Source organism: Oncorhynchus nerka, linkage group LG18 (genome assembly GCF_034236695.1).
Source record: "Oncorhynchus nerka isolate Pitt River linkage group LG18, Oner_Uvic_2.0, whole genome shotgun sequence".
NCBI lineage: Eukaryota > Metazoa > Chordata > Actinopteri > Salmoniformes > Salmonidae > Oncorhynchus > Oncorhynchus nerka.
In genome coordinates this window covers 41,166,050-41,182,847 of record NC_088413.1, presented here as the reverse complement: position 1 = coordinate 41,182,847, position 16,798 = coordinate 41,166,050, and the positions used below count along the sequence as shown (strand labels likewise).

The 16,798-nt window shown below is 46.4% G+C and overlaps 1 protein-coding gene across 1 annotated transcript in view; it reads right to left on the bottom strand.

Moving 5' to 3' along the window:
• syne1b (spectrin repeat containing, nuclear envelope 1b) overlaps positions 1-16,798 on the bottom strand; it is a 134,948-nt gene that overhangs the window by 37,485 nt on the left and 80,665 nt on the right. The window contains exons 98-123 of the mRNA XM_065003343.1: positions 16,349-16,468; positions 16,053-16,214; positions 15,655-15,849; positions 15,248-15,427; positions 14,113-14,316; positions 13,292-13,423; positions 12,998-13,098; positions 12,651-12,804; positions 11,363-11,497; positions 10,934-11,089; positions 10,367-10,576; positions 10,109-10,210; positions 8,893-9,012; positions 8,548-8,748; positions 8,103-8,276; positions 7,701-7,832; positions 6,681-6,877; positions 6,263-6,395; positions 5,894-6,076; positions 5,202-5,351; positions 1,990-2,166; positions 1,630-1,785; positions 1,275-1,430; positions 782-952; positions 376-509; positions 7-211 (exon numbers count right to left, since the gene is read on the bottom strand). Of these exons, the coding sequence (XP_064859415.1) occupies positions 7-211; positions 376-509; positions 782-952; positions 1,275-1,430; positions 1,630-1,785; positions 1,990-2,166; positions 5,202-5,351; positions 5,894-6,076; positions 6,263-6,395; positions 6,681-6,877; positions 7,701-7,832; positions 8,103-8,276; positions 8,548-8,748; positions 8,893-9,012; positions 10,109-10,210; positions 10,367-10,576; positions 10,934-11,089; positions 11,363-11,497; positions 12,651-12,804; positions 12,998-13,098; positions 13,292-13,423; positions 14,113-14,316; positions 15,248-15,427; positions 15,655-15,849; positions 16,053-16,214; positions 16,349-16,468 (4,140 nt within the window). The remainder of the gene's footprint in view (positions 1-6; positions 212-375; positions 510-781; positions 953-1,274; positions 1,431-1,629; positions 1,786-1,989; positions 2,167-5,201; positions 5,352-5,893; positions 6,077-6,262; positions 6,396-6,680; positions 6,878-7,700; positions 7,833-8,102; positions 8,277-8,547; positions 8,749-8,892; positions 9,013-10,108; positions 10,211-10,366; positions 10,577-10,933; positions 11,090-11,362; positions 11,498-12,650; positions 12,805-12,997; positions 13,099-13,291; positions 13,424-14,112; positions 14,317-15,247; positions 15,428-15,654; positions 15,850-16,052; positions 16,215-16,348; positions 16,469-16,798) is intronic.

Here is a 16,798-nt window from a genome sequence, read left to right as displayed (position 1 = left end):
ACTCACACTGCAGTCTTGAATCCAGGTGGACACCTCCTCGTCTGCGATGTCCTTGCTGCAGGCAGTCTCCAATAGCTGGCCAGCCTGCTCCTCCTGCAGCTGGATGCTGGAGCAGCTCTGTTCATACAGCTCTTTGTAGTGCTGCCACAGCTGTAACAGGGCTTTACTGCTCCTCAGACGCTCAGAGATCTCCTCCAGCAGACTGCTCCACCTAGACACAACATTCATAGATGATGAACATCTTGGATCAATGGATCCTGGATCAATAACATAATATTGTTGCTGGATCAACTGATCAACACCGGTGGTTCTCACCCATTCATGGAAGATAAGCCCCCGTGGAGGTCATAAAGTGATCCAAATAAACAAACAAACCTAGCGTTGACATCCTTCAGGGTATTGTTGAGGCAGTCGGACACAGACTGGTGGCACTCCTTCAGCAGCTGGTGTGTCACAGAGCCAAACTTCCTCAGACTGCTCTCCTGTTTCTCCAGGTCCTTCTGTAGGTTCTACACAAAACAAGTCAAACATATTAGGCCAAATTCCTCCCGAAGTGTGCACTTCTCCACAACCCCTCAAATACGTAGAAGTATTGGATATCATCTTTACCATATTTCTTAAACCAATCTAATGTGTTTAAATCCTTGAGGGGGATGGAACTAGTACACCCATACTTTAGGAATAAAGGCTACTGTGTAGGTTTAACCAGTCATTAAATAAAACAGGGAGGGGGAAAAACACATCTCTAAAAGCCTGAGATGCATGTTCGTCCTAGAATTACCTGTAGACTCTCCACCTGTAGCTGTACAGCCTCCAGGGAGCCGGTGAGGAGGCGGAAGCGAGACACAGAGTACCTCCCCTCCATCAGGTAGCCGTTCATCTCCTCTGAAGACAGCTTGTACAGACTCCACTGGTCCAGCACTGACACAAGGCTGATCTTCAACTGCCCAATCTGGGGCGGAGCAGAGATGGAGAAGAACACGTCAAGGAACTTACTTGATTTTGCAGTTGTGTTTAGTACTTTTCTGCAACGGGGGATCGTCATAGTGGCTGAATGAGTGTGAGGTAGTTGAAATGGGGCAGTTGCAGAGTATGCAGTAATAGGTGACTATGGGGTACTTATAGTGGGTTAGATCTATTATCACTCTCATATACTCTTATATAACGCAGAGACAAAGCACACATTATTTACACTCTATAGAGAATTAATAGAGGATGAGGGAGAGAGATGTATATAGAGTGAAATTAACAGAAGATAAGATAGCTCTGCCTACAAGGTGATCTAGGTTAGCCCAGGTGTGATTGACAGCTTGGAGCGTCTCCATGACAACAGCACAGGCCTCATCTGTTTTGTTCTGGATGAGGGCACAGGCCTGCTCCTCCACGCGCTCCACCTCACCCTCCTTCTCCTTCACCACCTCCTCCATCTCCTGCAGGAGCAGTGGAAAGAGAGAGCAGTCAGAGGTTTAAGATCAACGTCAAGATCATGAACCTGATCAAGATTCTTCATTGAATAAAAACCAAACAATTGAAACCCAAAGGCCTACAGAGTATAATATACACAGTGTAAAATAAATATGTGATTTATATAATAAATCAATACAAAGTGTAGACAGCGGGTACTCCTACCCGGCAGTCTTTGAGGGCGTTCTGTACGGAGGTTAGGTCCTCTATCCTGTGTTTCCTCTTCAGCCTCTCCTCCTGAGTGAGCAGCCAGGTCTTCAGGCCCTGTATGTTGTTCTCATAGTCCAACCAGTCCTCCAGCAGAGTCTCCAGGAACTGGACCTAACCACACAACACAGCAGGGCACATACTCAATATGTTGTACTGAGACAATGAAATAATCCCTCTGATCAGAACTAGTCTCTACACTCGTGGAAAAAAGGGTTCCAAAAGGATTCTTCGGCTGTCCCGATGGGAGAAGCCTTTTTGGTTCCAGGAAGAACCATGAAAGTTGAGGTTGAACGTGGTTTGTTTTCTCTCTCTCACCCTCTCCGTGATGAGTCCCTGTAGTAGCTGCCAGCGTCGGTTCATGACTCCAAGCCTCTCCGCAAAGTCTGTCTTGTCGCTGCGCCTGCTTTCCACATCCGGACCGCTGATCTGGAGCACAGACTGGTTCACAAAGTCCACCGTCAGCTGCTTACAGATCACATCTATTCTGAAGCCCTGGGGAAGTAGAAAGAAGGAGAGCGAAAGAGAGAGAGAGAGAGAGAGAGAGAGAGAGAGAGATAAGGCAAAAGAGAAGGACAAAAAGAAGATCACTTTATTGTCTAACAGACATTTGTATTCTGCGTTATCTTTTAGAGTGAGAGAGTCATTCATTATTTACGATGGGTTGTGAGAATGTACAGAAGGTGCTCCATTAAGACAAAAAATACTTGAAAAATATATGGAATATTTGAGTCTTAGTAACCAGGTTTCCATCTAAGCTTTGTATGCAAGTAAAGTGCATGTAATGACAGGCCTGATGGAAACAGAACATTTTTCTGTAAACGTTCCAAATGTCGACAAAACAAAATACCCTAGACAAGGTGGGATCTTTTTGTGTCGGTAAAGTGAATTATGCGAGAAATGTCGGTGGAAACGCTTTTATGAGCAAATATTCATATAATAATCATGTCGAAAAATAAACTTGGAGTCACGTGATGACCTGTGGTCCTCCCACTACGACTTGGGAAAGTGTGCCGTTTATTAGGCTACAGATTAAATAAGTTACGAAGGAGTGCAAGGTTTATTCTTGATGCTCCTTTCCAATACATATTGAGTGTCTTAGTCTGGTGACATGATGATCGACGCTTGGCTGCTCTTTTGTCCATTATAATCTTGCTCTTTTGTCCGTAATAATCTCATCATGTAGGCCAGTGGTTCCAAAACTGTGGATCGTTTCTTTTTTTGGCTTTCAACTAACTTTTGAAAGTTGTAATAGTAGACAGCACAAGGTGAAATTTCGAAATTGGGTAGTGCATCATCAGTATTCCTCTTGTCATGTCTGTCATTGCATAACTTAGAGAGCAATTTATAACTTGTTAGAAATGTCCAGATCAACTAGCCCAAGTCAGCTAACCTTTTTAGCTACATGTAGGATTTTTAGCCCATAGATTTCTTTTCAGTAATGTTCGAGTCACTCAAACGTCACTTGACTAAGACATTAGACATGTCAAAATGTTGTGGCAGACGGCAGGGAGAGGTGAGGGGAGTGGTTATTCAGGGGAGATATCTGGCAGACCGCTGGCTCGAGCCTTATATGGACTTCCTGTCCCAACGAGGCACGGCTGTCATTCGTTAAGCCAGGGAGTGTTGGGGATAATGGAGGAAGCAGCCTGCACAAAGGGGCAGAGTAGGAGAGAGCCAAGTGCGTTATGAAGAGTGGGAAAAGAGAGAGCAATATCAGTGAGATTTTCTGTTGTGACCTGGACTGTTGGACTACCTCCCTTGTGTACTGGACCGGATTGGCTGAGGACCCGAGTGTGAGGATTACCCCTGGAAAACGGAACGGACAACGAGAACGGCTTGTGGACTGTGAGGTGATCTAATTAGGCTGGCCAACAGCTGGCTAACTGCTAAACCCATGACGCTCATGACCATCGAAAGTGGTCATAGAAACATTTTACGCTCTCTCCTGTTCTAAGCTAAAAGGTTAGCCAGCCAAGCTATCCCACAGAGTGCAGATCAGCTGGTGGAACTGATGGAAGGACAACAGGTGGCTTTGGAGGTCCTGTGCAGCGGACAATCACGGAAGGCGGAACCCTCCACTCGCCTGAAGGAGCCAAAGATGGGGGGGACCAACAACCAACTCCCTGTGACGACGGCCCTTCCTGGACAGCAAGAAGTTCTACGAGTGTGGGGAGCAGGGATACATCACCTGGAACTTCCCAGACCGAGATGTACCGATGCCTTCGGCCTCCGACAGTGAGGTAGCCACCGGGCATTCCAGCGGCTTACTGATGGCATGCTGGGCTGAGAAGAGTGGTACTTCCTCTGTCACTCCGGTAAGAGCCAACGGAAAGGACATCACAGCACTTTTGGACTCCAGGAGTATGGTGACCCTGTTTCGACCTGACTTCGCCCAGTCCCAGAACCCGACTAACACCGTGGCCATCACGTGCATACACGGTGAGACCAAGGACTACCCTTACCACACTCCTCCACTTACAGACCACAAAGGGACAACACACGGGAACAGTGGGAGTCGTCCCAAACTTGCCTGTGCCAGTCCTTATCGGAAGGGGTTTCACAACGTTCCACAAACTGTGGACTAGTATGTCCGGAGATGTGGGGAACCGAGGGAACCAGAAGAGAGGAGGAATTCGGAGAGGTGGGAGGGACACCAGAAGGAGGGATGCCCGGCTGTGTGGATTCCAGGAAGTGGACTGATCCCCTCGCGCATCGGTCCACTTTAAGAAGCCAGACTGGAGGGAGAGGTGGCGAGTCTGGAAGAGATGTTCCCAATGGACCACGAGGTGGCACCAGAGCCCGCCTCTCTAGCGGCTTGTGGACTGTGAGGTGATTAGAGCCTGGTGAATTCCCCCTTCTTCTCCAGTGTACCAACATCCCTAATAAACTCCTCATTTGCATTTATTTGTGTTACTGGTGCATGTTTTGTTATTGAACTTGGTGACGTGGAAATCCCACATGCTTAGGCCTGCTACAATGTATAGAATTGCAAGAAAATTAGCTTTAAAACTGCAAAATGTTCTATCCGCCAACAAGAGGGATGTGAACAATTTCTGTCAAGAACAGTGATTGTGCCCATAGTAAATAGATGTGGCGCTCACGCAGGGGGGGGCACGGAATGTTCACCAATGCTGGGAGGGGGGCCTGAGTGAAAACATTTGGGAACCCCTGATGTAGGTTATACTGGTGACGTAGCCAACAATTCGCTGTAGCCTGTCTCTATACTGTTGGCTAGAGCACACGTGCCAATACCAGAGCGGGCAAACTTCCTATCTAAAACAGTTTTGTGAGAACCATAGAGTTGAAAATGCAACGGAAACCCATTTAACTTGTATTGTTATTTCGGTACATGGGAATTTAACCGCAAAGGTATTTTTGTGTGCACTATGTCATCACGCACAGACTTATCTTCAAGTCAATTTGATGGAAACATCTCTGGTGGGAAAATGTGCATATCGTTTTTTTTGTATTCGCAGGAAAATCTCTCGCCAATTGGATGGAAACCTATTTAGTGTTATGTTCCCTACCTTATACTTCTGTAAATAGTCCTGGATGACAGTCGACCCCACTGCTCCCTTCAGGTTCTCCTCGTCCTCCTTGATCACAATCTCCATCAGAGACATCCAGTTGACCAGCTCAGAGATGGCGTGGCGAGAGGCCAGCTTCTCCATTTGAAGCTGAGGAAAAGAAACGGGCCAATGTATGAAACGTATGCAAAAGGGAGAAAAATAGCCTACTAGCCTGGATCCAAACTGAATTGCTCTGTTTTTACTTTTTGATTCCAGCCTGGCATTCCTAAATAAGGGAAAAGGAGAGCTTCTTTGCATACAAAAATAGTAAAAAATAGACATTCCTCTAATAGATAGAACTTCTATACACAACATGGTCGAGAAAATAAGGTGTTGCTTGATCTAACTACTGTATGAGAGTGAAGCAGAAGAGTAGGAGTCAAACACTAATCCTATTTGCCCTGACCAGATAAGCCGGTTTCCGGCAGTACCTAAACTGCATCCCAAATGGAAGCCTATTCCCTTCATAGGGTGCAAAGTTTGACCAGGGCCCATAGAGCTCTAGTCAAAAGTAGTGCACTATGTAGTGGAATAGGGTGCTGTGCCTTGTCTCTCGTCAGACACAGTTACCGTAAACCACTGTTACTAAATCGAGAAGCTAGACAGTGTTCACGCAAGATTTGGTTTTGGGTTCAGAGGTCAGACAGTACCTGGTGTAGCTTCTCTTGCACCATTGGGATGCGTGTGAGTAGTTGGGTCCACTGTGAGTCCATGCGGGCCAAGTCAGAACGCAGGGCTGCGGTGTCAACCCTCTTCAGCCTCATGAGCTGGTTGCCCTCTGTCATCACAGAGCACTTCAGAGACGAATGAGTCTCCACCTCCTTACAGAACTCCTGTGAACAGAGAACGATATAACAGTCAGTTTCACATGGAATATAACTAGTATGTGTATACAGCAGGCGGATTTTAAGTTCCGGATAATGGTTCTCTAACCCCTTATGCCTAAACTTAACCCTTACCCCAACCCTACTCTTAAACCCCTATAAGGTATCACCCAGTCTTTTGACATGTTGACTCACCAGGAAGGCAGAGAGATGATTCCTGATGGTCTCCATCTCCTGTGGAACCAAGTCTGCCTGTGTGTTCCAGATTTCCAGACGTTCTAGAGCAGACTGCTGCCAGCCATTTAGCTCTGCATACTCCTTCTGGTACCTGGACATCAAATGGAGAGGAACAGGTTGAGTGGGTGCTATTCAAACTCTCCAAAATATCCACTTACATATAGTACAGACCTGGGTTCAAGTAGTGTTTTATTATTTTTTTCAAATAATTTGAGTTTCTGTTTGAGACCTGCCTTAAGTGACAGAAGGATGGGGTTGGGACTATTTCATTGATCCCAATGTGCCAGGCAAGCTCAATGAAGCGCAGCTAATATTTTCGGGAAAAATATCTCATACAGTGCACTTTAAATAACATCCCTTGGGGTTCATCCCTGACCTGGTCCAGTGTTTGAGAATGGCCTCTAGTCTTTGCAGCTCCTTGTTGACCTTGGTAGCGTTGCTTAGCCAGTGTTCCCCCAGCATTGTGAGCTGGTTCTCCAGGCCAGGAGAGCACACAGACAGCAGCAACCTCTTCCCCTCCTCCAGGACCTGGTACAGCTTGTGCTGGTGCTCCGTCAGTCTATCCATCAGACTCTATGGTGAGGAGATTAGGTAAACCAAGACGATGAGAGGGGGGCAGTGGTGTAGATACTTGTACTTAAATTACTTAAGTAAAAATACTTTAAAGTACTACTCAAGTCATTTTTGGGGGTATCTGTACTGTACTTTACTACCTTCCTAAAGAAAATAATGTACTTTTTACTCCATACATTTTCCCTGACACCCAAAAGTACTCGTTACATTTTGAATGCTTTAGCAGGACAGGACAATTGTCTAATTTACACACTTATCAAGAGAATATCCCTGGTCATCCCAACTGCCTCTGATCTAGCACTCACTAAACACAAATGTTTCATTTGTAAACGTAGTCTGCGTATTGGAGTGTGCCCCTTGCTATCTGTCAATAAAAACAGAAAATTGTGCCGTCTGGTTTGCTTAATATAAGGAATTTGAAATGGTTTATACTTTTACTTTTGATACTTTAGTACATTTAAAACCAAATACTTTTAGACAAGTAGTATTTTACTGGGTGACTTTTACTTGTCATTTTCTATCAAGGTATCTTTACCTTTACCTATTAAGGCATTTTCAAGTAGGACAATTAAGTACTTTCCCCACCGCTGCATAAATACATATCAAATGTATGCTTGGTAGCATTTTATTTTACTGTACTATTTACCAGGTAGTTTACCTGGAATTCAATAGGAACATCATGATAAAGATTAGGGCGGTGCTGTGTATGATGAAGGTAGTATAAGATATGGCAAAAGCAACACACCGTATACATGAGAGTGCCATTGGTTTTCTGTTATGGTTGCATGCCATTGTACAGAGGGATGATAGTGGCATACCGTACCTGACACAGTGAGCTCCTCTCAGTGAGCTTCTCCTCAGTCTCCTCCACTAGGCCCACTGTGGGGATGCTACCCTCCACTGCCTCCAGCTGTCTACACAGAGCCTGGTAGTCCTGCACCAGACGGCTCCAAGTCTAAAAACACACAGATAACTCATGAAAAAGTAACAATTCAGCTATACTCGGGTTACAGATATAACCTTTTCAGACTATCGTGCCGACCCCAGATGTACTGTGCTGGTTCGGACATTGCCTTTTTACATTGTCCTTTCCAGCATGGTTCCAGCAAGTCTGGTGGATACGTAACCAGGCCAGCCCAGTACAGTACAGCTTGGCACTAGTGCGAAAAGGGTATTTGACTGATTGATAAGTATGATAGCAGTTTGTTTTGTGTTCGTCTCTGACCTCCAGTATGTACTCCAGTTCCACTCCTCTCCTGTGGGCCTGTTTGAGGACTCCCTGGGCCTGGGCCAGAGTCTCCTCCAGACTCTGGTTGTCGCTGGGAACCACCAGGCCACTGATCTTCCTGAAGAATGTCTCTGTCAGGATCATATGGGACTCCAGACCCTGGAAGAACTCCTGGAGAAAGAAACCAGAGATGGTATAATGTTGAGATATGCCACTCGAGTGAAACCCCCCCCCCCAGCTATGGTCTTCTGAAAAGCACCCTGTGGGAATATCCAATATGGTGAACCAGAGACATGTCTTCCCTTGTAGCGGACTTTAAATCATCATTGAGCGATATACTCTTGAATTGTCTTTTGACAATATACTTACTATGCATATAATTATTTGTACTATCCAAAATTGCTGTAATTCTGTGAGACTTATATGTAAGGTTAAAGTCTACCTTGTGCTTGTCCAGGAGGATCTGTACTTCCTCCACAGAGCTGGCGATGATCCTCTGGTCGGCAGCCATCTTGTCTTGAGCGGTGTCCACCAGGTCAGCCAGATCCTGTAGAGCCCTCTCATACTGGCCTTTCAGAGCCATGTTCTGGTTCAGGCCGCTACGCCGTGACCCCACCGTCATCACCAGCTCCTCGTAGGTATCCTGGAGGAAGAGGAGGAGGAGAGAGGACAGAGAAGCAGAATAACACCTCCAGATATGATACGATTCACCAATGCTTAAGCAGTGTTAAAACAGTGTCTGTGGGTGTCTGTTTGTAAGAACTGTCTGTAAGAAGAGTTCAGATACCTGTAGCGTTAGCAGTTCGTTGGTGGAGATCTGGTCTGCCTGTAGCTCTGCTCCTCTGGTTTTGAGCTGGGTAATCCTCCGCTCAAACTCTCTCAAACTCTCCTCAGCCTCAGCAATGACCTGCAGGAGAGAGCCCAATTAGCATCTTAGACATCCAAATCAAATCAATTTGTATTTGTCAAATGCACCGAATACAACAGGTGTAGACCTTACCGTGAAATGTTTACTTTACAAGCCCTTAACCAACACTGCAGTTCAAGAAATAGTTATGAAAATATTTCCTCAATAATCTAAAGTAAAACATGTAATAATAAACACATTAAAATTACATAACAATAATGAGGCTTTATACAGGGGATACCGGTACCGAGTCAATGTGTGGGTGTACAAGTTAGTCGAGGTAATTTGTACATGTAGGTAGGGGTAAAGTGACTATGCATAGATAATAAACAGCGAGTAGCAGCAGTGTAAAAACAAAGGGAAGAGGGGGTCAATGTAAATTATCCGGATGGCCACTTGATTAATTGTTCAGCAGTCTTAAGGAGCATTTTGGACCTAGACTTGGCGCTCCGGTACTGCTTGCTGTGCGGTAGCAGAGAGAACAGTCTATGACTTGGGTGACTGAAGTCTTTGACTATTTTTGGGGTCTTTCTCTGACACCGCCTAATATTATATGTCAGGAAGCTTGGCCCCAGTGATGAATTGGGCCGTACGCACTACCCTCTGTAGTACCTTACGGTCAGATGGCGAGCAGTTGCCATACCAGGCGGTGAAGCAGCTGGTCAGAATGCTCTCGATGGTGCGGCTGTATAACTTTCAGGATCTGGGGACCCATGCCAAATCTTTTCGGTCTCCCGAGGGGGAATAGGTGTTGTTGTGCCCTCTTCACGACTGTTTTAGTGTGTTTGGACCATGATAGTTTAATGCACTTATTGATGAAGCCGATGACTGAGGTGGTATACCCCTCAATGCCATTGGGTGAATCCCGGAACATAATTCCAGTCTATGCTAGCAAAACAGTCCTGTAGCGTAGCATTCGCGTCATCTGACCACTTCCGTATTGAGCGAGTCACTGGTACTTCCTGAATAATATAGATGAGAACTCTCTTGGTAGATAGTGTGGTCTACAGCTGATCATGATGTACTCTACTATCTTTTATACGGTCGGTTAAGAAGGAAGTGTCATGTACTCGTGGACTGCCATCACAGATCTTACCTCAAGTTGTTTGGAGGCTTCTCTGTCCGTGGCTCCCACCAACGTCTGAAGAATCTGGCACTTGGTGTCGGTTAGATCAGTGAGGAGAAGCTGTGACTCCGTCTGCACAAACCAATACAAGATCAAACTCAATGCATAACTGCAAGCTTTTTAGTCCAAGAAGAGTGGATTCCCGAAATGGCTCATATGGGGACAAGTACACCACATGCTCAGTAGCCTAGAGAACTAAAGCATAGAGATTACACCACATAGCCTGACCTGGTAGGCAGTGAGTTCCTCCATCCTGGTCCTCATGTGTTCACAGCGTCGCCCCAGGGCAGAGTCCATAGTCCCTAGCCTCTCTGTCAGACAGTCCAGTGTGTCCTCTAGCAGGGCCTGGTCCTCCCCACACAGCCCTGTAGGTTGGCCCAGGAGACCCCGACTGTGGCTCACCTCCCCATTCACCTCACTGACATCCTTCCCTAAGGCCTGGAGGAAACAGAGATGACAACGTCACCAAACATGCACGGTACCAGGTGATACACAGGAATGGAGGAAGGCTTGGAAGGAGTCTTTTTTTTTGCTCCCTCCCCCTTCCCCTTGGCCCTAACTCCTCCATGTTTGCAGATCTCTCCGGTGGAAGCAATACGGTGGAAGCTCCACCACTGCAGCACTTATCAGATCCTTCAGATCTGCAAACATCGAAGGGCAAGGGGAGTGATTGCAGGACCAGAGGACTGTTTCTGAAGACCATGATCACATTTTGAGATGATATAACACTAGGAGAGCAGACGTTGTGTGCTTTACACAAAGGGATGTTACTATTCAGGTGTTGCAGTGGCCTACCTCCTGGTTTTGTAGCTGTGTCTCAGCGTTCTCGGCCAGCAGGGCAGCACCAGAGAAGAGGGTGTTCTCTACATCATCCAGCCAGGAGGAGGTAGCTGACACGGCTTGGTAGAGCTGCTGCTCCATTGGCATCACCTGGCCCTGAGAGGCCTTAGTCTGAGATACCAGGGTTGGCGTCAATTCCATTTCAATAGTCAATCAAGGACGTAAGCTCAAATTCCGTTTGAATTCCATCAATTTAAGAAGTAAACTGAAATTCCCATTACAATTCAGTCAATTCAGATGAAATGGAATTGGCCCCATCCCTGATAGATACAGTGCATAGTTGTCTTGTATATTTCCATACATAAACATAATTTAACAGCCGAAAACAAGGACAACCTACAGTACAATAACAGGGTGGGATGTTATAGTGTTGTTATAACCTACCTGAGAAGACATCTCCTCCATTGTCTGGCTGAAACCATCATATAACGTCTTCAGTGAAGACTTGTCCTCTGTTTTATCTGTCTCTCCTTTAAACAGGGTCCCAGAGGTGGTCACTCTGGCCGTTCTGGAGTAAACCTGGAACAGAGTATGACCACTGTCACTGTCAGACAACGTCACTGTACTTTACCTCAGAGCAGGGCTGGCCCTAGCCTTTTGGGGGCCCTGAGCGATTTGGTTTGGGAGCCCCCCACATCGTAGAAAAAAAAACATTTTAGTGGCCACCTCTTGAAGGCGGAGAGAAAAATGCAAAAGTTTAAGTTAATTTACTGCAATTCTACACATTTTGGCATGGGGCAGAGAGAACATTTTTGCAATTTTATAACAAATAAATTGCTCCCGAGTGGTGCAGCGGTCTAAGGCACTGTATCTCAGGGCAAGAGGCATCACTAAAGTCCCATAAACTTTGATTTGATTTGAGGTTCGAATCCAGGCTGTAGCACATCCGGCCGTGATTGGGAGTCCCATAGGGCGGTGCACAACTGGCCCATCGTCATCCGGGTTTGGCCCGGTAGGCCGTCATTGTAAATAAGAATTTGTTCTTAGCTGACTTGCCTAGTTAAATAAAAATGTTTAAATAAAAATGCCATGCAACTCTACTCATTTTACCATGGGACAGAGATTTTTTTTCTCCGTTTTAAAGCTAATTTCCTGAAATTCTACATATTTTTCCATGACTTATGCCATGTTAATATGATATCTGAGTGAGAGTGACTAGCAAAATCAATGTGGGCCCCTGTCACACCTACTCCCGCTCCCCCTCCCCAGTGCTCGACGTCACCGGTCTACTAACCACCCGTCCTGGCAACCATCGTTACGCAGACCTGCTCCCCATCATTACGCACACCTGGACTTCATTATCACTTTGATTACCTTCCCTTTATTTTACCCCTCAGTAGCCTCAGTCATCAGGCAGTATTGGTTTGTTTTCATTCACGTTCTGCAGTCTTCTCATGTTTGGTTTATCTGCAATTATCATTATGAAACTCACCTTCTGCACCTGCTTCCTGACTCCCGACGTATACGTAACAGCCCCTGAGCACGTGCCCTGCGTCAGTATTTGGCCATGATTACTACAAGTTTAGATAGCTGGCTAAACTAACTTGCTAACTCTCTGTCGTGGCTAATTGAGTGACTGACATAACAGAAAAACTGCTGATGCACAACCAAAAATAACTGGTTGTAATCTGGTTTTGGCCGCTGGGATAGGTGTTGACGGTGGGGTCAGTACCGGTTGCTTGTTGTCTTGCTCCAGGGTTTTCTGTAGGAGCTGGAGTTTGGTACTGAGCTCTTTCCTCAGGCTCTCCCACCTCTGTCTCATCTGCTGCTGGGCAGCCCGGGTCTCTCTCTCCTGCAGGAGCTCCGGAGAGAAGGGCTCTGTCATACTGCAGACAAAAGAATAGACGGAATATGATATAACATAAAAACATTACACAGAGGATAAGGCCTATTGGCCTCTGGTAATTCAAAATAAACTGTCAGAACCCTGTGTTGTTGTGTTAAAGTGGATTCACGTTACTACTTTGTAGTAAAGCATCACAAAGGCAGAGCCGTGGATTCACTGTTTCATGGCCATACCTGACACTGCTGGGTGAGGCCTGCTGGATCAGGATCTCCTCTCCTCTACTGGCTACTGACTGGAGCAGCTTCTTCTGCTCTGCTAGCTGCTCCTCCAGCTCCTAAACAGCAAGGCACAAACATGACCACTCTTAACTGCAATGACTTCTCTTTGAATGAATGAATGAAGGAAGGATGGAAGGAAGGAAGGAAGGAACAAATGAATGAACACGCAAACAACCAAACAAAACAAAGATCCTACACTGGCATGGCAGCACTAGTGCGATGGTGTGTGTTTGAGAGTGACTACCCTACCCTCTGTCTCTGGAGGCTGTCCTGGTGATGTTGTGAGCGTGTGGTACGGGCCTGGGCCAGCCAGTCCTGTACACTGGGCCCCGGAGACAGGCTAGAGTCAGACTCATTGTCCTCCTGGTCCTGCAGGAAGCCCTGGTGAAGGACACAAGCAGAGAGAGGGTTACTTATGGAAACAATAGTGAGAAAAATGACAAGAGAAATGGTTATTCATGTAAGGATTCGTTTGATTCACATTTTGACAACAAGACCGAAAAACCATCAAGGCTGGTGAGGATTACAAGTCATTTGATTATTAGTCAATTCCTTATTTTGACAATAGAGTGGTTGAAATAATTCAAGCAAATGTGTATGCAATCCAGTTCACCCAATCATATCCCTGCACACATTAGCCACAATAAAGAATAGTAGATGACAAACAGGGACCATGTCAAAGACAGAAGACATTACATTAAAGGCTCAGAACAGACATTACATGTACATGCTTCCTCAATGGGCCTTTCAGCTCCTGAAAAGCATCCCATGCTAGAGTGGCCTGCAGGACAAACAAGGTGAAGGCATAGGCTTTAGCGCTGTGGTCTAACATGATCCAGGAGACCTGGACTTGAACACAGTCGGTCACATAAGCGACCAGGCACCTCAGTTAACACTGTCTGCAGTCAAATTGAAATAATTATTCTAAAGAGGTTTCAGTCGCAGAGATGACTGTAGCAGTAGCCAGGTCACAGATCTACCAGTACATTCCTCTCTGCAGATAAATCCGGCAGCACCTTTTACTGTAGTAGTAAGCTACAGGGCAGATATCCAGAAGCAGCCTGACTCACCTGAATGTTGATGTGTTTGTCCTGCAGCATCTTCTGCAGCTCCAGCAGACTTCCCTTCAGCGTCCGCAGCTTCCTGGCCAGCTGCTCAGCGTCCTCCCTCATGTCCATCCGCATCTCCTGCCTCCCCTCCAGCAACAGACTCTCGCTCCGCATGGTCAGCTCCGACAGGGCCACCACCTTCTGCTCAATCTCCTGCAGCATGTTCTGGAGCAGCAGGAGGAGAGAGGCCATCTCAAACATGGTGCTGGATACCAGGCAGGCCCTGCCCGCAAGGCAGCTTCAGTCAACGGGGACTCCAGTCCAAAGGTCAGTATAGACCCCTTCAGAAGACCCAGCAGCAGGTCTCTGTAGGTACTGTCCTGCTCTCATTGTAGGTCCACCTCCCTACCAACACCCTCGCCTCCAGCACAGCCCAACACACCAGCACTAATCCTTCACGTCGCATGCTCAAGATCAAAAATATAGATTCACCAAGTGGCCTGGACTGTTGTAGACCCTTGTAATGAAAAGATCCAAAGCTACCACAGATGTCCCATAGTAAATGCTTCCTCAAAGATCCATGCACAAAGGAGATTCCTCCATATATAGACCCATATCCTGTGTGTGTGTATCGGTAAGTTGAACAGGTTTCAACTCCCCGCCTCCCTCCTCTCGTCAGTTGGTATTCCTACTTGGATATTCTAGCAGGCTGATCCAGCTCCACCACCAACACCAACACCAATCCCTGCAGTCGGAATCTATTAATCTAGCAAATAAGGCCTCCCACCTGAAGACACGGCCCCATGCAGTCACACAGAAGACATCTGCATAATCTGCTTAACTAGACTAGTGTTACAGACGCTTAGGAACCTTACCAGGCCTCTAACACTGCTGCTAATACTCTTGTTTACTGCTGCCAGGTTCCTACCCCTCCCGGGTGGATCCATATGTGGCAGGTAGGATCAAAAAGGGGAGTTATAGTGGTATTTAATAATTGGATGTTAAATGAGCAGTTGTGTAAAAGGGGAAACCGCATGTGACTCACGGAGGAGCTTTTAAATAAAGGGTCTCTGTCTGCGTTCGTGCATATGGGCGTCTGTGCGTATGTGTGTGCGTGGGCGTGAGTAACCGCCAGTAGGGGGCGCTCTGTTCTAACCTGGCAGTCTATGAGCTGCTCCTCCATGTCCTCCTCATCCTGCTTAACGCTGGGCTGGAGGAAGGTTGTGAGTGCAGAGCGGGTGCTGAGCAGCCAGTGGTCCATCTGGTCAGCCTGGTCGAGGTAGTGTTGTAAGGCCTGCTCTTGACGCTGCTCCTCTAGATGGTCAGTCGTACGCTCCTGGACAGGGAATCAGAAGACACCACATGAAGTAAGGCCAAACACAGCTTGTTGTGATGTTCGTGAACCTCTTGACCCCTCAACAAACATGCTTTTAATGGCCCTCTCGTGATGAGCCTGACCTAAGACACTCAAATACAGCTAAATGAAATGAAGAAGTGGAAGTGCACCTATCCGAAAAAATATATAAAAGAGAGAGAGAAAATGTATTGGGAGCATCACTGTACCTCCAGAAGCTGTCGTTTCCCTGTGGCCTTCATATGTATGGTGGCCATCCTCTCAGCCAGAACAGTGAGGGTGGACTGCATGGCTAGCCGGTCGGCCGTGTCCGAGTCCACAGCATCAGTACCCAGCTCCTCTGAGAAGCTGGTCTGCAGCTTGTCTATATCCTCCTGCAGACTCTGGATCTCCTCACCCATGGCCTGGTAGAGGGAATAACAGTATGTAGTTATGATGGGAAGACATTGAGTCATGAGTATACTGAGATGTTACAACAGGATTTCTGCCTCGAGCAGGAATTTTTGTTTTTTGAGCATTTCGAGATGTCTGCCTTGTGGAAATTGGTATCTTGAGCATAGCGGAATGTTACAAAAGACTTCCCTTAGCAATACTGATTCTCCCTTACCTGATGGGCTTCCATATGACTGTCTGTGCTCCTGTCAGCCTCCAGTGGCTCGTTGAGTTTGGCCTCTAAGGACTCCATCTTAGAGGAGATAGACTGGAGAGAACCCTGGTAGCGCTGCTGCTTCTCCAACGCTTCGTACAGAGTCCTCTGCTTCTCACTGATCTGTAAAGGGAAGGATAGGAACTAGGTAGCAGGCAGACCTCGGCCCAAAATAATGGTACTTCACAGTTTATTTGTAAATACACTTAAATAGCCTAAATAGCCGATGAAATGTTTAATCGATATGCATTGAGTACCACATTCTTCAAGGTCTCCCAGGAGCGTTGCAGGTCATCGAAGTTGGCCACAGATTCAAATGTGGGGTCATATAGCTCCTGTATGGGGGCTCTGGTGAGGGTGGCTCGTCCCAGTCCCATCTGAAAGAAAACACGAGCAACATATACAGAGAAGCATCACAATGTTACTCGGTGCATAGGTAGGTACACAATAAGGTAAGTGTTCAGGACCTGGTTGCATAAAACACCTTAAATTAATTTCCCCCCTTATCTATTCCCTTAAAGTTTCCTTAACTTTAAGTCAGTTGCACAAAATATTTTAAGGAGAATTCCCCCCTTAAATTATGTGAAAAAGTTAAGGGTGCCCATGAGGTCCATTAACTGCAATGTAAATAGCATTGGTGGAGTTGAATGTTGCTTTCATCTGCTCTGGGTTCCAAAAGAAAAACATAAACCGGCTAGCTACTTCCT